This window comes from Engraulis encrasicolus, chromosome 8 (genome assembly GCF_034702125.1).
Source record: "Engraulis encrasicolus isolate BLACKSEA-1 chromosome 8, IST_EnEncr_1.0, whole genome shotgun sequence".
In the NCBI taxonomy this organism is placed as follows: Eukaryota; Metazoa; Chordata; class Actinopteri; order Clupeiformes; family Engraulidae; genus Engraulis; species Engraulis encrasicolus.
The window spans coordinates 15,530,270-15,550,271 of NC_085864.1; the positions used below are offsets into that span (position 1 = coordinate 15,530,270).

At 43.6% G+C, this 20,002-nt stretch overlaps 1 protein-coding gene across 1 annotated transcript in view; it reads right to left on the minus strand.

The window, feature by feature from the left end:
- Nucleotides 1-9,466, minus strand: part of pitpnm3 (PITPNM family member 3) — a 150,996-nt gene extending 141,530 nt beyond the window's left edge. Inside the window, exon 1 of the mRNA XM_063205046.1 lies at nucleotides 9,375-9,466. Within this exon, the coding sequence (XP_063061116.1) occupies nucleotides 9,375-9,465 (91 nt within the window). The 5' untranslated portion in view covers nucleotide 9,466. The remainder of the gene's footprint in view (nucleotides 1-9,374) is intronic.
- Nucleotides 9,467-20,002: the final 10,536 nt, after the last annotated feature.

The following is a 20,002-nucleotide window of genomic DNA, read 5'->3' on the forward strand; positions in this document are numbered from 1 at the left end:
TGCCTGGTTAGAAAAAAAGGTTTTGGAAGCTTTTGGGAGTCTATGCTAACTCACTGAAATGAGTAAATATTCTGGAATTGCGTAGTTTAATCACAAGATATTTCACACTGACATTAACAGAATGAAGAGGTCAAGCATGCCGCCACCAATGACCTTCAATTTAAGATTAATCTATTCTGTGAGGAAGTCTATGGTAATGTGTGAGGCCACAGAGGGTTTTTCTTATTCAGCAGCCCTCTTATTAAGACTATGCTTTTTGAGCAATGCAGCAGCAACCTGATCATTCTATTCCCCTTTGCCTTGCCTTAGCCTTGCCTTGCTCCCCTCATCTCTCACAGTCTCTCATTCCAACACAAACTTTACTCTTTCACTTCCTTACTCTCTCCATTCAATCTCTCTCTTAATCTTAAGGTTATATTTTTTCCGTGGGGAGATATGATATGATAGTGTTCCCTCTCAAGTAGTTCTTCACCCATAACTTCAAGTGCAACAGCATAAACACACCAGAGCCAGACAAGGCTACACAAGGACACACAGGGCCCCAAACGGCCGTCACTGTGTAATTCCTTCCTCAAGAGGGGACTGCCACAGACAAGCTTGGAATACAACAAGATGAGGAACTGGAACCAAATAAGTGCTGGCTGGAGTCATGAACAGCTATTTTAGGAGCTCTCTATTTACTCCACTTGGATTCTTTAAAGGTCACTGTCACTGCTGTGGCTGAAACTACTGGCTGCTTAGTTGTTCTTGGGAGCCCACAGCATTTGCTTGCAAAGAGATTGAGAGTGGAGAAAACGTCTGAATGTCAATGTCTAGCTGCTGGTTAGTGGTTACTACCATTCTCAGAGGGAATCCGTAAGTACAGTAGGCCTATACGTATATGGCAAGACTTCTACTTCGTCAATGTCTGTTTATGTGTCTCTATCCAACAGTCAGCTTGCCTGAGCACACTCACCATGTCCCCTGTTGTGATCACAGTTGGCAGGAATACAGTGTATTGGGAGTTTCTCTTTGTCAATGCAGGTCCAGTATACGCTACTCGTTCTTGAGAATCTACTGCATTTGCATGGATGCAAACTACAGTGCATTATCCCAACCTGTCCATTTCTGACTACCTTTGACCAGACTCCAAATTTTGACATCTAAGGTATGCCCTTGGAGCAGGGGCGTATACGCAGAAATAATAAAACAGGTGGGCCTCAGAAAAAATCGGACGGGCCCAACCCGAAAGCGTGTAGGTAGATATTATAATATCGCGCTCAAAAATGATACTTTGAAATTGAAATCATAGAAATCACAGAAGACGAACCAGACTTTTGACAAAATGATTAATTATCGCTCAGTGCTATGCCATTAATTATAGTTCAATGAGGCAACAGTTGACTGTCAAGTGTGAATGGGGCGGGCTTGGATGTCAAGTGGGCGGGCCCAGGAGTTTAAAAAAAAAGTGACATGCCCATCAAAGGTGCAACGCACTGACAGTTAGGGTTAGGGAAAGGTCTAGGTTTAGGCGACCTAGTCAACATGCGATGTGGCAGGTATGCCCTCTGTGTCAAAAATCAGCGCCTGGTCAATGGTTGTCAGGAATTGATGAGTTGGGATGAGACTGTGCTGATGCAAATGTTGCATGAATGAGAGAAGAGGAGATCCTACAGTATGTCCCTCCAGTCCCTGCCTCTCCTCCCTCCCCTCAGCTCCTCTTTGTTGGATCCGACTATGCCACCAGCAGTGGCAAACACCCCACCTTCAGTAGATAAGCCTGGCAACACAGACCCATTTCCTCAAGCTGATCCCTAGGTAGAGGAGATAATTAGTGAAATCTCCCTTTTTTTTGGCAGCAAACACAGAAAGAATGAATTTACATGCAAGGCAGTGTGTGTGTGTGTGTGTGTGTGTGTGTGTGTGTGTGTGTGTGTGTGTGTGTGTGTGTGTGTGTGTGTGTGTGTGTGTGTGTGTGTGTGTGTGTGTGTGTGTGTGTGTGTGTGTGTGTGTGTGTGTGCTCTTCTACTTTGTCATTCCAGTCTCATCAGTTCCCTGGGGAGACTGACTGGAAACAAACCTCATAAAGACCCCAATCTATGCACCAAGCAAGTGTCAGAGGGAGGAGGGTCCATTGGTGCAAGTCAGAGGAGCCAATCAAAGGTCATGTAATCAAAAGCGTCAATACAGAAGTTAAGGGAGTGAATATGAAAGTGTAGATTAGCAGATTGCTGCCTGCCTGACCTTCATTCAACCCTGACTTTTTTCATTCCCCCAAAGAGTTTTTTTTTAGCTTATTGTTGTACTCTAGATCAGATAGGAGAGTTGAGGGATGACAGAGATTACTGTGTAGGAGCCTTGGCAATACTGCAAAATGGGAACACTCGCTCAGAGATACAGACACAGACTGACACACAGACACAGACACACAGACACACAGACACACAGACACACAGACACACAGACACACAGACACACACACACACACACACACACACACACACACACACACACACACACACACACACACACACACACACACACACAGATTGGTATGCAGAACAGGCATCTGGCCTTAAATTTAACTCCTCAGTTCACATTGCTCCCTGTGCAAGCAGCAGGGGATTCTCATCACAAATGTATGAGAAATGTGTCTTATGAAATATGGATGTGGAAACATGCAGGTAGCCTAAGTGATTACACTGAACTGCGGTCTCACACTTTTCTAAGTCACTTTGCCCACTTTGTCACTTTAGCCACAGGCTCTGACAAACACAGCTGCCAAGAGGACACACTGAAGAGGGTGGGGACGGATGGCACCGACACCCGGGTCTCATTCCTTGCGGTGTGTTTAGCTGTTAAGACTCAGAAGTACTTAACAAAACCGGACACGACACCGTGCCGCTGACAGAGGAACAGATGTCCTCTCTCGCTCTCTCGTCCATCTATCTCTCTCTCTCTGTCGGTGTGTGTGTCTCTCTCTCTCTCTCTCTCTCGTCTACCCCCCTCCCCCCTCTCTCTCTCTCTCTGACAGGCTCATGAGGAAGACAGCCTGTTCCCATGAGTGTGGGATGGATGTCAACACTTGCACTAACATTTTGCAGTCATGACAGCACAGTGTGCAGAGACACACAGACACAGAGGTACATGCACACACACACACGCACATGCACACACACACGCACACGCACACACATACACACACGTGCACACACACGCGCGCGCGCACACGCACACACACACACACACACACACACACACACACACACACACACACACACGCACACACACACACACACACACACACACACACACACACGCACACACACGCACACACACGCACACACACAATTTAAAATACTCTCCCATTCTCTTTCTCTGTCCATATTTGTCTCTACTGTATCTCTCTCACCCTTGTGTGTTGCACATCATTAGAGAGAGAGAATCTCTGTCCAGCAGCTTGAAGACAGAGCTACACTACAAGGGCCACCCCTGGGGACAGAACTCAGATTCCATCTCTCCCAGACTGCAGCAGCTACAAAGCCACTCTGTCATCTGCATTCGACACATCTTGGTCTGGAGCCAAGTCTCCATTGAAGTCACGTCTTCAAGCAGCATGCGTGTGCGTGTGACAGTGTGTGTGTGTGTGTGTGTGTGTGTGTGTGTGTGTGTGTGTGTGTGTGTGTGTGTGTGTGTGTGTGTGTGTGTGTGTGTGTGTGTGTGTGTGTGTGTTCGAGTGTGTGAGAGAGAGAGAGAGAGAGAGAGAGAGAGAGAGAGAAGAGAGAGAGAAAGAAAGAGAGAAAGAAAGAGAGAGTGAGAGAGAGGTGACATGGCATGATAATGACCTCTAACTGTTGCAGCGTGGGACTTTTTTAATCAATGTAAGGATTTCTTGCATTGATGTGTCGAGGACATTTTCTACCCACACTGCAAGCGAATGAGCTTGCTGCTGAGGTGGGAGTGGTGGATTGGCTGGGCAGGGGTGAAGATTGCTGTCTGGTGATTGGAAGCTGATATGCCCCTCGCAGTCACTTCCTCTGTTCTCGATAACCTCTCTGCTCCTGGAGGGGTGGGTGACCTTCAAGTGACCTTCATGATCCCCCACCATCCAGCACTATAGTAGATGGCAACAGCCCTGGACAGCACAACTAGTATTATGAATGGGTGTGGTCATATTTGGTATCACATTATATTTTATATCACTTTCATGTGCGAATTTTAAAACTTGAAGCTGAACAACAAAAATCTGTGATTTTGCAAATAGGGGCTCTGTAATATGTGTGCTCTGTCCTCTTTTGCTATTTGTGCAATGCAAACCAAAGCCCCCTTGTCAAGCAGATCTGCCGCTGGGCTATGGCTGTGTTGCTTTGCTCTGCTGTGTTGCTTTGCTCTGTGTTGCCAGTTTGATGCAAACTAAAAGGCCCCGTGTCAAACAGGTCGACAGGGCTATGCCCGTGGGGGCTTGGCAGCCTGTCACTACTGTTCGTCAACTGTGGGGTGTCAAGAACACACATGACAAGTTTTCATATTGTATAGTGTTGCCCTCACACATCTATGATGTCCGAATGGCAATTTGACATGGGGGGTAGAGCAGGCACGTGCACTCCAATACGGCAGGGGAGGCTGTGCCTCACCTGTCTCTTCTAGACTTCATGAGAATGATGAGATGCAGTAAATGTGAATAATAGTAACAATAATAACTACTGTTTTCGAGCATATTTACCATAACTACCATTTGTGCAGTATTTAAACAGTTTCAATCATTTTCAATCATTTTTGTGACCAAAACCGCACTATTTTCCCACCTCCTGCTCCGAATACACTGAATTTGGGCCAACTCCCCAGTTGGCCTCACCGCAGATTGCGCAATCCCTCAGTAACAAGCTTCAGCGCATGCGCCATTTTGCTCGTTCTGTGTATGCAATTCGTAATATTGTATTAAACGTTTTTATACACTTAATAGAAATATGTATGGTGTGCCCTCATTTTCCTGATATTTGTTTTCACTATTTTCTACGTGTGATTATCATTTCTTTACTCTGAGCGCTTTGGCATAACCCCATTGAAAAATAGAGTAGTGCGGCGAGCAACACATTGGCCTCACCCTCATTCTGCCGTTGAGTCTAGCCAGAGAGAGTTTAGATTGGTCTAGCTTTGTCAGTGACGTCATAGCGCCACTATATGAAGTTCAAGTGGCTAGCTTGTTCACGTTGACTGCTACCATCTAAGTGGATTTCATAACGAAACTAAGATCATTCTCAAAGTTGGATTTCCAAGGGAAACAAGACGTGATAAAGAATGGACGACCGACACCAGAGCTGAGGAAATTGATTCAGGAGATTGGACAGAATATTATTTGATTATTTCACAGTAAGTGGTACAACTGAAAAGACTGGCTATGTGGAATGGGAGGCAACAAGCAAAACAACGTTAGCAGTTTGCTAGCTGGGTTGGATATGTCAAACCGTGAGAATATTATTGCGAGAAGCCCTGTAATCAAGACAGCATTTCAAGGTAAGGAAATTGGATTATTACATTTGCCCGCCGTGGCGTTGACTTGGGTCTAAGTTTTATTTGATTTTGTCAAGATGAAGGAAGAGTTGTTTGAAAAATAGTTCGGTTGCATTGGTTTTACAGTAGCTATGTTTCACATATGCATTCAGGCGTAATCTTAACCTGCAACTAGTGAGAATGTTTTGAATGACATAGCAATGGCTACATGTCTCAAAGAATAATTCATCACGAGTGATGTTGGCAACAGAACGAACTAGGGGTTGTGGGTTCCTGGATTTTGGTTTGGTTTGCGGCGGTGTGTTCACTTTGCCAGTCCCAGTATGCCCAAGTGATAACGTTGCTTGCTATCCTAACGAGGCAGTTTAAAATGATAATAATCAAACGCTGTATAATACACGTTTTGAGGTTCGGCTCGTCTGACATTCTTTGAAATGTCCATCCTCGAGATGAACGACTGTGGAATATTTCAGCGTCATTGTCTATTGTTTAGCCTATTTAGGTTGAGTTTGGGTCCGCAGTGGTATGATGTGGATGAGTGGGATAGTTGACGGTTCTCAGGAGGAGTGTCCTCAAATGACGCACCATGTCGTGCCTATTTTCTGTCTACTCTAGTCTTTTCTACCGGAGGTGGTAGCTGTCCATGATCACGGCCACTTCTGGCTTCATTATCTATTTCACAGGCTACCAGAAGGATCATCCCGGTGGGGTGATATTCTGTTGTTGAATGCATAATGTGAATTGTTGCTGTGTAAGCGGTAGCCTATTACAACGCAAGCATCGGATCTGTATTTTCGAGTGGTGGAGTGAAAGGAACGCTGATAAGCAGACCTCAAAATTCACCATAAGAGCATTTTTTTTGTCCAAAATGCTCGTGTGGCTTGGGGTTATCAGCGTCCCCTCTTTCAAAGACCAGAAAACACTGAGAATGGCCTTGTATCTTGACGGCCTATAAAAATACAGTATAATCCTGGACACATATCGCGTCTGATCTGAATGTGGTGTCCACCTTTCTAACAGACATATTGGTGTAGGGAGGAGGAGTAGGCCTAGCAGGCCTAGTAGCGCAGCCTGTGCAGTAGGTAGCCTAGGTAGAACTAAACGTGACTCTGCCGCCAGTTATATGGTGAACTTGACTCAAACTTGTTAAATGGCACTGCCCCACCGTTGTTTACCCACGCCCCCTGCGCCAACGCCGAGTCTGGACCACTGAATCCTGTGTGTGTGTGTGTGTCTGTGTGTGTGTGTGTGTGTCTGTGTGTGTGTGTCTCTGTGTGTGTAGTGTGTGTGTGTGTGTGTGTGTGTGTGTGTGTGTGTGTGTGTGTGTGTGTGTGTGTGAGTGAGAGAGAGAGAGATATCTAATAGCATTTTCTCTAAATGCAGTATGTTTTAATATGTAGGCCTACCTTATGTTCAGAAAGCGACATATGAAACTTATAGGTATTTGGCAAATATTGATAAGTCACTGCCTCACCAGCCATAAAGCTGACCGCACGTCACTGGGGTAGAGACAGGACAGACACAAATGTACACAAACATACGCACGCACAACCGTCCGCCCGCCCGCCCGCCCTCCCGCCCGCACGCACGCACGCACGCACGCACGCACGCACGCACGCACACACACACACACACACACACACACACACACACACACACACACACACACACACACACACACACACACACACACACACACACACACACACACACACACACACACACAGTGGGGGTGTGGCTGCCTGTCACTACTGTACTGTATGTAACATGTCAAGGACCCGAATGACAAGTTTGCCATCACACATGGGATTGTGCAATTTGACATGGAAGCATTTGACATTGGGCGGACACACATGCACGTACACGCATGCTTGCATGCGCGCGCACACACACACACACACACACACACACACACACAGACACACCCACAGACACACACACACACACACACACACACACACACACACACACACACACACACACACACACACACACACACACACACACACACACACACACACACACACACACTGTCACAGTCACTGACAACCATCCTCCTGAAACCTTGACAGGAGCCTGATGTGTGGCCCCCTATTGCACAGGACAGTAGGGGGGGGGGGGGATAATTTACCCTCAGCAGTCTGCCATTAGCAATCAGGTCCACCCTCCTCCCCTCCACACTCAATCACACTCAGCCAATTGGCCAACGCACTGGTAAACACAGGCCACAATAGTTTTCAAAAGTGTGTGTGTGTGTGTGTGTGTGTGTGTGTGTGTGTGTGTGTGTGTGTGTGTGTGTGTGTGTGTGTGTGTGTGTGTGTGTGTGTGTGTGTGTGTGTGTGTGTGTGTGTGTGTGTGTGTGTGTGTGTGTGTGTGTGTGTGTGTGTGTGTAATACCCCTGAAAGGCCCCTGTGCCAAGGAGTAACTCAGCAGTGAGTGGTTGCAATTCCACCTGCTCTGTGGAGAATAGCTCTAAAACGGTCATAACAACGGACAAAACATTCACCATCACACACAAAACATCAATGCCAGAGAAAGTTTTTCAAACTATGACAGAGAGAGAGAGAGAGAGAGAGAGAGAGAGAGAGAGAGAGAGAGAGAGAGAGAGAGAGAGAGAGAGAGAGAGAGAGAAAGAGATAGAGATAAAGAGAGAGAGATGCTTGACTATGCATGAAGTTGGATAACGAAACTGAACAACTGAAGCCACACATGCAGAATTGTGGCAATCCATTCTAAAAATCTAATCACGCTGGGCCAAGTTTCCATTGCCTTTAACCACCCAAAAAAGGACATGAATCCTGGATATAAATGAGCAATAAGCCCCAAAACAGCCTCTAATTTCAGCCATTAAAAAGCCCAGGAGTTGGACCAGAAATGAATCGCCATGACTGATACTAAAACTAACTGACCGAATAACAAAAACACACATCACCAAATAACAAAAAAACAAAGACACACACCAGGCTCTGTTCAGCTCTGCTGCAGACAGCTAATTTATTCTTTTGCCATCCCTTTTGTTATTGCAATCGAAGCCACACATCAAAGATTTTGCCAATCCACAGTGAAAGTCCCATCAAAAACACCACATCATACACACAGTACAGAATTTTGCTGGGTTTTTTGTTGGCTCTAACCACCCAAAAAGTAACGCTCAAATCCCGGGTGCATTTGGATATTAATTACCAAAATACAGCCTCCAATTGGACCATTAAAAAGCCAAGAAATTGGACCCAGAATTGAATCTCATACGCCAGCTGGTACTAAAAATGAACTGACCGAATAACAAAAACACACATCACCAAATAACAAAAAACACACATCACCAAATTTAAAAAAAAAAAAAAAAAAAAAAACACAGGCTCAGTCCGGCTCTGCTGCAGCCAGGTAATTTATTCTTTTGCCATCCCTTTTGTTATCTGTATCTGTCTGCTATCATTGGTGTGCCACTGCTTTGGAAACACTGATTCTGCACAATCAAGAGCCATGACAATAAAGCCCCATTTCAATGCGAAATGAAATTGAGGAGAAATGAAAAAGGATAGCAGTGGCTGAGCTGTGGACACAGACTTGAACAGGGCCATTGTTACACCAACCTCTAGTGACACAGAACTTTATAACAAGAAGCACACAACAGTAACACTGCCATGCAAACAAGAATGCTGAGAGAGAGAGAGAGAGAGAGAGAGAGAGAGAGAGAGAGAGAGAGAGAGAGAGAGAGAGAGAGAGAGAGAGAGAGAGAGAGAGGCAGAGAGAGAGACAGAGAGAGACAGACACATACTGTGACAGAAAAAGACAAAGAAAGGGACAGAGAAAGACAAAGAAAGGGACAGAGAAAGAAAAGACACCAGATCGAGACTGAATGAAAAAAAGATTATCATGCCGACCTCTGGCGTCAAAGAACTCTTCATCCGAGCTGTCGACAGACTCCTGTGCGATGTTCTGCATCCGCCAGTGTGAGGCGCTGTACTTGCGCATGCCAGCTGTGGAGCAGTAGGGAGAAGGGGGAACACAATGATGGAGTTAAATCAACACAATGGAGTGAACTTAGTGAGAGTGAGAAAGTGTATTTGTAGGGGGGGAAGCAATACATTCCAACACTTAAAGTAAAGCAGTGAAGCAAGCTACGTAAGCAATGTTTCCAAAGTGATTTCAGTGGTCCATCAACTTGTATCAATGTGAAATGCACAGATATATTCACTTTTTCTGAACACCACAGTAACTGCACTGTGCAGACCATGTCTGTATTGTTTTCTATGAGAGACAATTCCTCTTCTAACTCGGTAGGCGGGTGAAGATGAATATTTCCCAGTCTTGCTGTCACACCTTTCAACAGTAAGACAAAAGCTTGGTTGTTTCTGTGTTTGTTTCACCAGGTGATTTTGTCCATTTTATTCATTCTGTCAATAAGTACCCTTGTAATTGTGTATTTATGTATTCTGTTGGATGCCTTTATTCCTTCAGGACCAATAAAGTTATTCTAGTTAGTACATATTTCACACAGGTACTTGGACTGCTATCCGAACTTAAAGCAAACATCCAAAGTCAAAGTCAAAGTCAAAGTCAAAGTCAAACTTGTTTCTATAGCACACTTCATATACGAGTGTAAATCAGTGTGCTTCACATAATTACAGAGGTAAAACAAGGGAAACAAAGAAAAAGAAGTATTAGAAAAATTAAGCCAGTGTGAGGCGCAGTTCTTGTGCAGGGCAGCAGGAAGAAGAGAGAAGAAGAAGAGAACTCTGTTGATCCGTTACGTCTCAAGGCAAAGCCATGACAATCAGCACATCCAATCAGGACACATTATTCAGACATTATTCAGTGGTAAATGGAGGCCGCTTCCTCAAAAATGAAGTAGAGAGAACTTGATGAGAGATGAGAGTCGCAGAAGACCTGTACTTTGAATGGCAATTGGCTCCCATTACCCTCACACACATTCACGCACGTACGCAGTACGCACACAAGCACGCAAGCATGCACGCAGACACGGTGCCGAAGTTACACACGCGCACACACCAACACACAGGCTGCCCAAAATCTGGACACTGACATTCAAGAAGATTATTTTTTCTCTATGTCTCTCTAGTGCTCTCTCTCTCTCTGTCTTCAAAATCCGGCCATTGACATTCAAGAAAATCATGAAACGATTAAATTCACGGATGAAGAAATTCAGAGAGGAGTTAAGTGTGCAGCAAGTAAATTAAGTATTCTTCTTTGCCTCTCCTCTACAACACACAAAACGACACCGATTGTGAACGCTTTTCGCCAAAAACCCTAATTAATAACCACTCACGTCAAGATTATACAGCAAGGATAACGGCTCTGACACACACACACACACACACACACACACACACACACACACACACACACACACACACACACACACACACACACACACACACACACACACACACACACACACACACACACACACACACAGGTGGCGACAGGACTAAATGAAACTTCCCAGCGCTCGACCCGGCTGCTGCCAGAGCTAATGGTCTCTTCATGGTGATGACGGTGGGATGAAAGAGTGTTAATTAAAATGCACTATAGGGCAGTTGATGCTCATTTCACAAGATACTTTGTGTTAAAGGCTTTTCGTGTGAGATAACTCAAAATGAAGTCATGGCTGCAGTAAGTAAGTGGAGCTGTGCACTTGGTGGAGCTAAATTAACCTTAAATTGAAGTTGAATGAGGAGTCTAATGATAAAACCAAAAAAGCTAACTTGAAAAGTTCTTTTTTAGGCTGGCAATAAATTGATTCAATTAACACCATCATCTACTAAAGCTGTTTACTCTGTATTTTTCTGTACTAGTACTAAGTCATCGATTTTCTCTAACACAAATTTACCACATTTTCTGTGGCAAGGTTAATTTCCCACAGGCAGTGAGTTATTTGCTCACAGTGCAAACAAGCGTCTATAAAAACTTCAAAATTGGCCCCAAAGCTCTGAACGATGAGGAACATAATCAGCCAGGGGGAGAATCATTTCTCCGCAGCGTACAATCTTTTGTTCAGCCAGTGTGGCAAACAAACATGTGCAGTGCTTTGTCAGAACAGCTTAGTTAGGCCCAGCCGTGGCACTAACGGCTAGGCACTGGACCGCTACACCGGCAACCCGGGTTCGATTCCGGCCCGGGTAATTTGCTGATCCTTCCTGGTCTCTCTCACCCCACTCATTCTCTGTCCCTCTCCCACTGTCCTGTCTAAAAAATAAAGGCATACACGGCCAGCAAAAGAACAGTGTATTTAATATGACATTCTGAGATGATCATTCTATGTTTATTATCCAAAGAACATTCCTATATTTTTATACAGTTGGTGACATTCTGGTAGATTACCAAGCCTGTTTTGATGGTGTGATATTAAGCACTTCAATTTCTACATGAAAGAACAAGCAGGTGCAGGCTAAGTGTGCAATTTGCTTTAACATGTGAAACAAGCATGCAATTTAATAAGATATGACTGCACAGCTATGAACTGAGCACTGATGACTGCACACGCTGCCAACATTGTGTTTCTGCAGTGTTTTAAAGTTACGACTATTCCCTTATTATTATGCATTAGTAGCAAAACAAAATGTCATCCTTATTAGCATGCAAATGAACAAATTAGCTAGAGATGTGGGCAGGATGAACTGCCAGAAGACCGGCAGTGGGCCTGCATGCGTTATGACCAAAAGTTCAAGCGATAACATGCTCAATACCTCAGCAGCTTTGTTATCACTCAGAAGCCCACAAACGCACGCACGCACACACACACGTGCGCGCGCACACAAAGACACACACACACAATAATCTGCTCATTCTATTCTAGTTGAATAGAATTCTAGAATTCACAGATGTGTGTTTGTCTATTCTATTCATTTACCTTCATTTAATTTACCTGGGATTTAGCACCCAGTTAAAAATGTAGAAAAATAAGTAACAGGCGTTAATGTGAGGGCTCTTTTCCACTTCTCAAACAAACCGCAGTATATCATTTAAATCACAGATGTCCTAATTTGAATCTGAATTTGAAGCTGATAGAAAAAAGGCTGAGTGAGATGAAACCCCTCCTGGCCAATTCAAAAGCAATATGGCCACTTTCTCACAGAACTTTCACGTTTCTGATGATACAGGATTCCACACAAAGGGCTGGGTTACCACACAGGCTAGATATGGCTGCAGCCTAAGGGGCCCCACTTGTCGAAGGGCACAAATCGAGCAAAAGTTTAAAAATAATAATTTTTAAAAAGTCAGCATTTTGAAAAGATACAATATTGAAAAATACTGTTGTGTTGAATATAGTTGGTAGACCATTGATAGACAGTTGATAGACACTGTCTATGTTGTGAAATTCACCTTCCAGGGGTGGGCATAGCAACCTGTAGCCTAGGGGCCCCCGACCATCTTAATCCGGCCCTGTCCACACAGGAGCCCTGCACTGAACTACCGACATCAATTACAGTAGTGCAAATTACCATTCCGGGTCTCTGCCCATTAGAATCTACGGTATTTCTTTTTGTAATTAATTTATCATTGAGGGACACTTCCAGAGTCTCATTTTAAGTGCACTGCCAAGGGGAAAATCCATCATTCTCTCGTCTGCATGAAGAGAACAGCAGGAATGATTCTTATTATTCCTAACAGAAATTGGGTTTTTTTGGGTGCAGAAGCAACTATCAGAATCACAACATCCACTACATAATGCATTCCTGCCGCCCCGGGACAAAAGAAGATATGCTTTCCGACTACAAGTGCAGGAATCAGACAAAAGAACAGCACCATAAACCCATAGTGATGAAAGGCAACCATGAGCCCAGTATCAAGAGTGTTGATCTGTTGTTGTGAGAGGGCTTCTCAAGACACCACCCCTCCCTCCCCCACCCCTCACCATCTCTCCACCCCCGCATGTTGATTTTCCCACTGCGCTGTTTGATCTAAGCCCCAGGACACACACACACCCATGCACGCACACACTCACACTCATACACACTAATATGGTAGGCCTACACACATACTCTCTCTCTCTGTCTGTTTCTCTCAAACACCTTCCTTCTCAGCCCCTGCATTATGTGGTGCCTCATGGATCGCACACATGCACACACCTACACACATGCATGCGCACATGCGCGCACACGCGCACACCACACACACACACTGCACTACCCTAAGCCAAGCTTTCAATACATACAACGTAATGGGGTCCCATTTCTGATTATTTTCTCTACATACCCATGGGCCCATCTACAAACATTTTGTTTTACAGCAGGGAAATGGAACCCTCTTATAGCCAACCTGTTGTGATTCTTGTGTCTGTCCCAAATCATCCAAATCATCCATTATGTCTATCCCAATCATTCCAAAAAATGACCTACAATGCTTTTCCTTTGATATGCCCCTCAAGTGTACTCAGCTATTTTAGTTTCGATTTTCTTCTTTAACTTTTGCTCTGCAGCGCTTTTGTACTACACACAGTTCCCTTCCCATATTGATGTGTTAACGTCTGTGCAGTAAAAATTTAGTGTATTTCCTGGGGTCAGACTTACACGTCGATCTCAACAGAACCACACATAAAATCCAATTAAATCCTAAACTAAAGCAATTAATGCTGAATGTATGGTTTACTACTGTAATTGCTGCCCTTGAGGTTTACACTTTCTATTGCGGTGTTATGATGGATCCTCCTCTAGTCTAAATGTATTGCTATACACATTTCAGTCTCAGTGCTTCATTTCCTTTCCCTTCTTGGAAATAATATTCTTTCACTGTCCTCTGGACACAAATTCCCATGACACATTTGAGGAGATTGACAAATGATTCCTTAATAATTCCAATCTTGTGTGGATCAGGGATAGGGATTTGTTTTAGGCACGACAACATCTTAATCTTTGACGTGGTAATATCCAAGACAAGCCTCCTGAAAATGCCATCACATGGTGTTGAACACCTGTGAACATTTCAGCAGGATTAATTGATGTCATTTTCCAACACCATCTGCTTCAACCCTGCCCCCAGAGCTCCCTCCACACACAGTGTTAGTAGCAGGCCCGCGGCGCTGACAGGGGGGGAAAAAGGGGTATATTGTCCTGGGCCCAGGGAGATAGGGGGTCCAGAATTGGCTCCCCATTAAATAGTATGTATTGGGTAGGGGACGGTTTCAGATGACTTTGTCCTGGGCCCAGCGAAAGCTGTCAGCGGCCCTGGTTAGTGGTGCCTTCAGCAGGATATGCAGCTCCATTGGCACTCTGCTGCTAATCCATGATGCAATGCCAGCACAGGCTGTATGTATGCGTTAAGTAAGGGATAGACGCCTGAGAGGCGTTTGCATTTGATGGAATTAATCAACGATGGCATGACAGAGGCAAATAGCTTTCAGACAGGAAGTGGTGTGGAGCTATGCTTCACCAAGTGGATTAATTTTGTGGAATCAAATGCATACCTTGAAGGCTGCCATCTCGCATTCTGGTACATCTGGCACAGACTCGTGGTGTAAAATTTAGAAAACGTTCAAATTAAACTTGTATGTAATGTAATGACTTTTCAATTATTGTACAATTTCTTAGGCATCACTTGTGTCAAGCAAGCAGGGAATAAAGTACAGCACTAAGGCAATCATTGAAATTGTTGTTATAGTTACCATTCCCTGGCACATTGATATGGGAAAGTGCCTACACTTAATGCCAAACTTAGTATCCATAATTTAACGGGTTGAGGAAAATTAATTAACACCCACACCTGCTGATCAGAAATTCATTACAATGAACAATGCATGTAATGGTAAATAAGAGTAATCGGAGATGGTAACCTGCCCACTGGCCAATGTTACATGCACATATTACATGATGTTGGCTATTATTATGTCCTTGATGGTAAGTCGCTTTGGTTATAAAGCGCCTGCCAAATGCAATGCAATGTAATAATGTAATGAATGTAATATGTTTGGCAAAATACCACAGGCAGATGAAGGCACAAACAAGCAAGTAGGCAGACAGGCAGGTAGATAGAGACAGACAGACAGACAGACAGACAGACAGACAGACAGACAGACAGACAGACAGACAGACAGACAGACACAGACAGAGAGAAAGACAGACATTGTTATAACAGTTCTTGGCCCAACCCCATCCCGGGGATAGATAAAAAATAATATTGCACCATTGAAGGAATTTGATAGGTACTATTACTAAAACTAAAAGTGCCACTGTTTCCGAAACACCAGGCTGGTATTTCATATCAGAAGTAGATGACTATATCAAAGTGACCTATCTGTCTGGCATACCATGGGGCTAAAGCAGATATAGTCAAGTTCATTATGTATTGTTGCTGGATTTTTATGGGGATTTGGAAAACTATACATTTTTGAAAAGTAGATAGTATAAGCAATCAGAAAAACAATGTTTCCATTTGCACAGGTGGCGGCCATCTTGGATTTTTCAAAATGGCGTCCGAAAAACCTATATTTTATCATTTCTCAGCTTCTGAATATGTTAGAACATTGATTTTAACTGCTTAACCAACATTTTCAGGGTCACTGAATCTAATGGTGTTAGTTTTATTGTTGTCAGACATTTTGTTACCACACCAATTTATTTGAACTATTGATTTATAGTATTTATGAGTAGATGGCCCACCATTTAAAACATCCCAGCTTGAATGTGCAAAACTGGTACAGTTTACATGTCCACCATTTTGCTGTACATTTACAGGCTTGCCTGTGCAAATCTCACAGCTACATTGTATCCAGTATACAGGAGCAGCGCCACATAGTGAATGTTTTGAGTGTCAACAGGTGTTCAATTTTTTCATTTGGGGGAATCCTTCAGCATGCATGCATTTTCTGTATGATAATACTGGAAACTGACTGCAAGACAGAGTGACAAATCAATTGGTGTTATTAATATCATTAATGCACATACGAGCATGTCATTAACTGGTGTTGGTGAGTGTGCTTTAGTGTAACAGTGAGGGTTCTGTTTGCTGTTTGTTCTGGTTATATTCATGGGTGAAGAACATTGAGGTGAACAAGAGACATGTCAAGCCCATGACCTCATTAACTGGAAGCTGTGTATTCTATGCCAGTCTGATGATGCCAAGACGGTGGTTCTGGTCCAGAATCCAAGATTAGACGCTAATGGACATGTACGAGAAGTAGTTCAAGAGAGGGTCAGTCTGAGTGATTGGGACCATGTTAAATCCAAAGACGACTGCAGAACTGCACAGCTGAGACACCAGGGACACAGAAAGCAGTCTAGCATCTCTCCTGTCACTCAGGTGCAACCAACAAGGTTCAAATACAGCATGCAAGCAACCAACATGCACATCATTTCTACAGGACGGTGCACAGCCAATAAGCGTGATAAGAAGAGAGGATGAACAGAAATGGATGACCCAGGCCCCTCAACATCTAATTCTTCTCCACTCCACTCGTCAAGAAACAAAGCTCCATCTGCCAAAAGGCCGATGGTGAACTACTTTATCTGGTCAGAACTGCAAAGGAAAATCTCCAAAGGCTGCTTTGGAACATTCCCAGAATCTCACACTCAAAACTAGACTGAACACCCGCATCTCAGCAGATGATGCACATGCAATTGATGTATGATATCACAAAGATTGTGGGACAAAACATGTGTCATGTACGGCGAGACTCAGGCCTGACAGAAATACAACTCTCCAAGAAGCCTTGACGTTAACATGTCTGCTTGAGCTGATCAACCGTATTGATGTGGAAACACAAAACAAAGCATGGACATCATTGAAAAAAATGTATGTCAACATGCTTGATTCAGAAGCCTTGGAGAATATTGAACTTGCATTCAGTAGAAAGTGGCCGAAAGAGAGACACACCCTTGCTAGTCTGTTCAATTCAGCTGGGACATCATTGATGTTGCTGGATACTTGTATGGCATCTGTTCCCTGGCCTGTCTTGGTGAAGGTTGCAATGTTTGTCCTTGTCACCCTGTGCTGCTTTGTAAATTGCTTTCATGTTATCATATTCATCAGTTGTCATTGCAGCATGAACCATGTCTTCTTCACATGCTTCTGGATAGTAGGGACTTTTGACCTCTTTAGGTCATTTAGAACAGACAGATTTCAGTTATGGCAAGACTATGAGGATTCTCCTTTTCAGCCACTTTCTACTGAATGCAATCTTTGTGATATTGGACAGCAATTGAATGTGCATCATCTGCTGAGATGCTGGTGGTCATTCTTGTTTTCAGGGTGGGATTCTGGGACTTTACAGCCTTTAGAGTTTTACTGCCATTTGCAGTTTTGACCTGATAAAGCAGTTCATTATCGTCCTTTTGGTAGAAGAAGCATGGTTTCTTATCGAGTGGACTCGTACGAAATCTTGTGGATAGTGGAGAAGAATCAGATGCTGAGGTGCCTGGGTCAGTCATTTTTCAGTCATTTTTCGAGACTTGGTCTGACCAAGTCCATAACAATTAACATTTCCCAAACGGCATGGTTGATCTGCCTCCTTAGGTTTGCTACTGGTTGACTGACCAAGTGAGTAGATTTTTTTGAGATCAGAAACAATATTTACATTTCTCTTGGCCTGCCTAGAAGCAGTGCAGAAGGTGCTGCATCACTGGGAGGTTGTGGCCTGTCTAGTGCAGTTCTGCAGTCGTCTTTTGATTTTAACATAGCCCCCATCACTCAGACTGGCCCCCTCTTGAACTACTTCCAGTACATGTCCATCAGCGTCTAATCTTGGATTCTGGACCAGAACCACCTTTTGGCATCGTCAGACTGGCATAAAACACACAGCTTCCAGTTAATGAGCTCATAATGCTTGATAATGCCTCTTGTTCACCTCGATGCTCTTCACCCATGATTATAACCAGAACAAACAGCAAACAGAACCCTCACCGTTACACTCCACCACCATCACCAACACCAGTTAATGACAGTATGTGCATTAACAATATTAATAACACCAATTTATTACTTGATTTGTAACTGTGTCTTGCAGTCAGTTTCCAGGATCATCATACAGAAAATACATGCATGCTGAAGGAAGGCAAAAGGCAAAAATGTAACGCCTGTTGACATTCAATATATTCACTACATGGCACTGCTCCTGTTTACTGGATACAATGTAGCTGGTATGAGCTTTGCACAAGCAAGCCTGGATATATACAGCACAATGCTGGACACGTAAACTGTTTTGAACATTCTAGCTGGGATGTTTTGTATGGTGGGCTTGACAGACATGCATCTACTTGTAGATACTATACAGTAAATCACTAGTTCAAATGAATTAGCATGGTAACAAACTGTCTGAGAACATTAAAACTACCACCAGTAGATTCAGTGACCCTGAAAATGTAGGTTTAGCAGTTTGAATCAATGTTTTAGCTCATTCAGAAGCTGAGATATTGCAAAATTATGGTTTTTCGGAAGCCATTTTGAAAAATCCAAGATGGCCGCCATGCAGACATTTGTGCAAATGGAAACATGGTTTTTCAGATTGCTTATACAATATACTTTTCAAAAATGTATAGTTTTCCAAATCCCCATAAAAATCCAGCGAAAGGTTCAGATCCAAACGTAATGAACCTGACTAATATAGTAACCCATTCAGACAGTCAGGGACAGATATGGTTCAATAATGTATTCAGACAGATTCAAAATGAGCTCCTCTGCTCTCCAAATCAAACGTAATTGCCTGCCACCTTCAAGAACAGGTTTACGGCCGCCTCACACAATTCAATTTAAATATCATCTACAGTAGCTTTCTCTATATCTTCTCACCTCTATCTTTATAAGTGATGTCAGGATATTTTTTTCCATCACAAAGCTATCACTTTATAGTGTTTCATTTTTATAGGCCTTGTGTTTTATGGTGTTTTTGCAGCCTTGTACTATAGTATTTTCATCAAACACAACATTTACATTTACATGTAGATTTACATTTCATTCAAAGTGACTTACAAAGGAGTGCATACTGTAAACAAGCTGGAGATATGCAGCAGCATAGCAGAAATATCAACATTGATACAAATAGCCCCATTTCAGGACTAAATTGCTTTTGTAAGTACAGTGAACTCAGGGAGTCCTGCAGCCAGACACAGATAGCCTGGCGGTGCACAATGTACGGTACAGGTCAGGAACTGTGGACACTCAACTCAGACAGCAGCTTGCTGTTTTATAAACCTGAATCCTGAAATTGGACCCAAGAAAGAGACTAAACAAAACTGCAAACACTGTATCAGAACTGTTGCTTCTCTCTCTCTCTCTCTCTCTCTCTCTCTCTCTCTCTCTCTCTCTCTCTCTCTCTCTCTCTCTCTCGTGTGTGTGTGTGTGTGTGTATGTGTGTGTGTCTCTCTCTCTCACTGAGCAGTGTTGCCAGATGTGTCTGACCAAATCCCGCCCAAAAGGTTCTCAAAAACCACCAAAATGCGCTAAATTCCGCCCAAATTCAACAAATTACATTGACTTCTATGGGCCCAAAACAGCTTAAAAAAAACGCCAAATGGCCAATTTTTCCCGCTTTTGCCCGCCGACGCTCATCCCAAGTAGC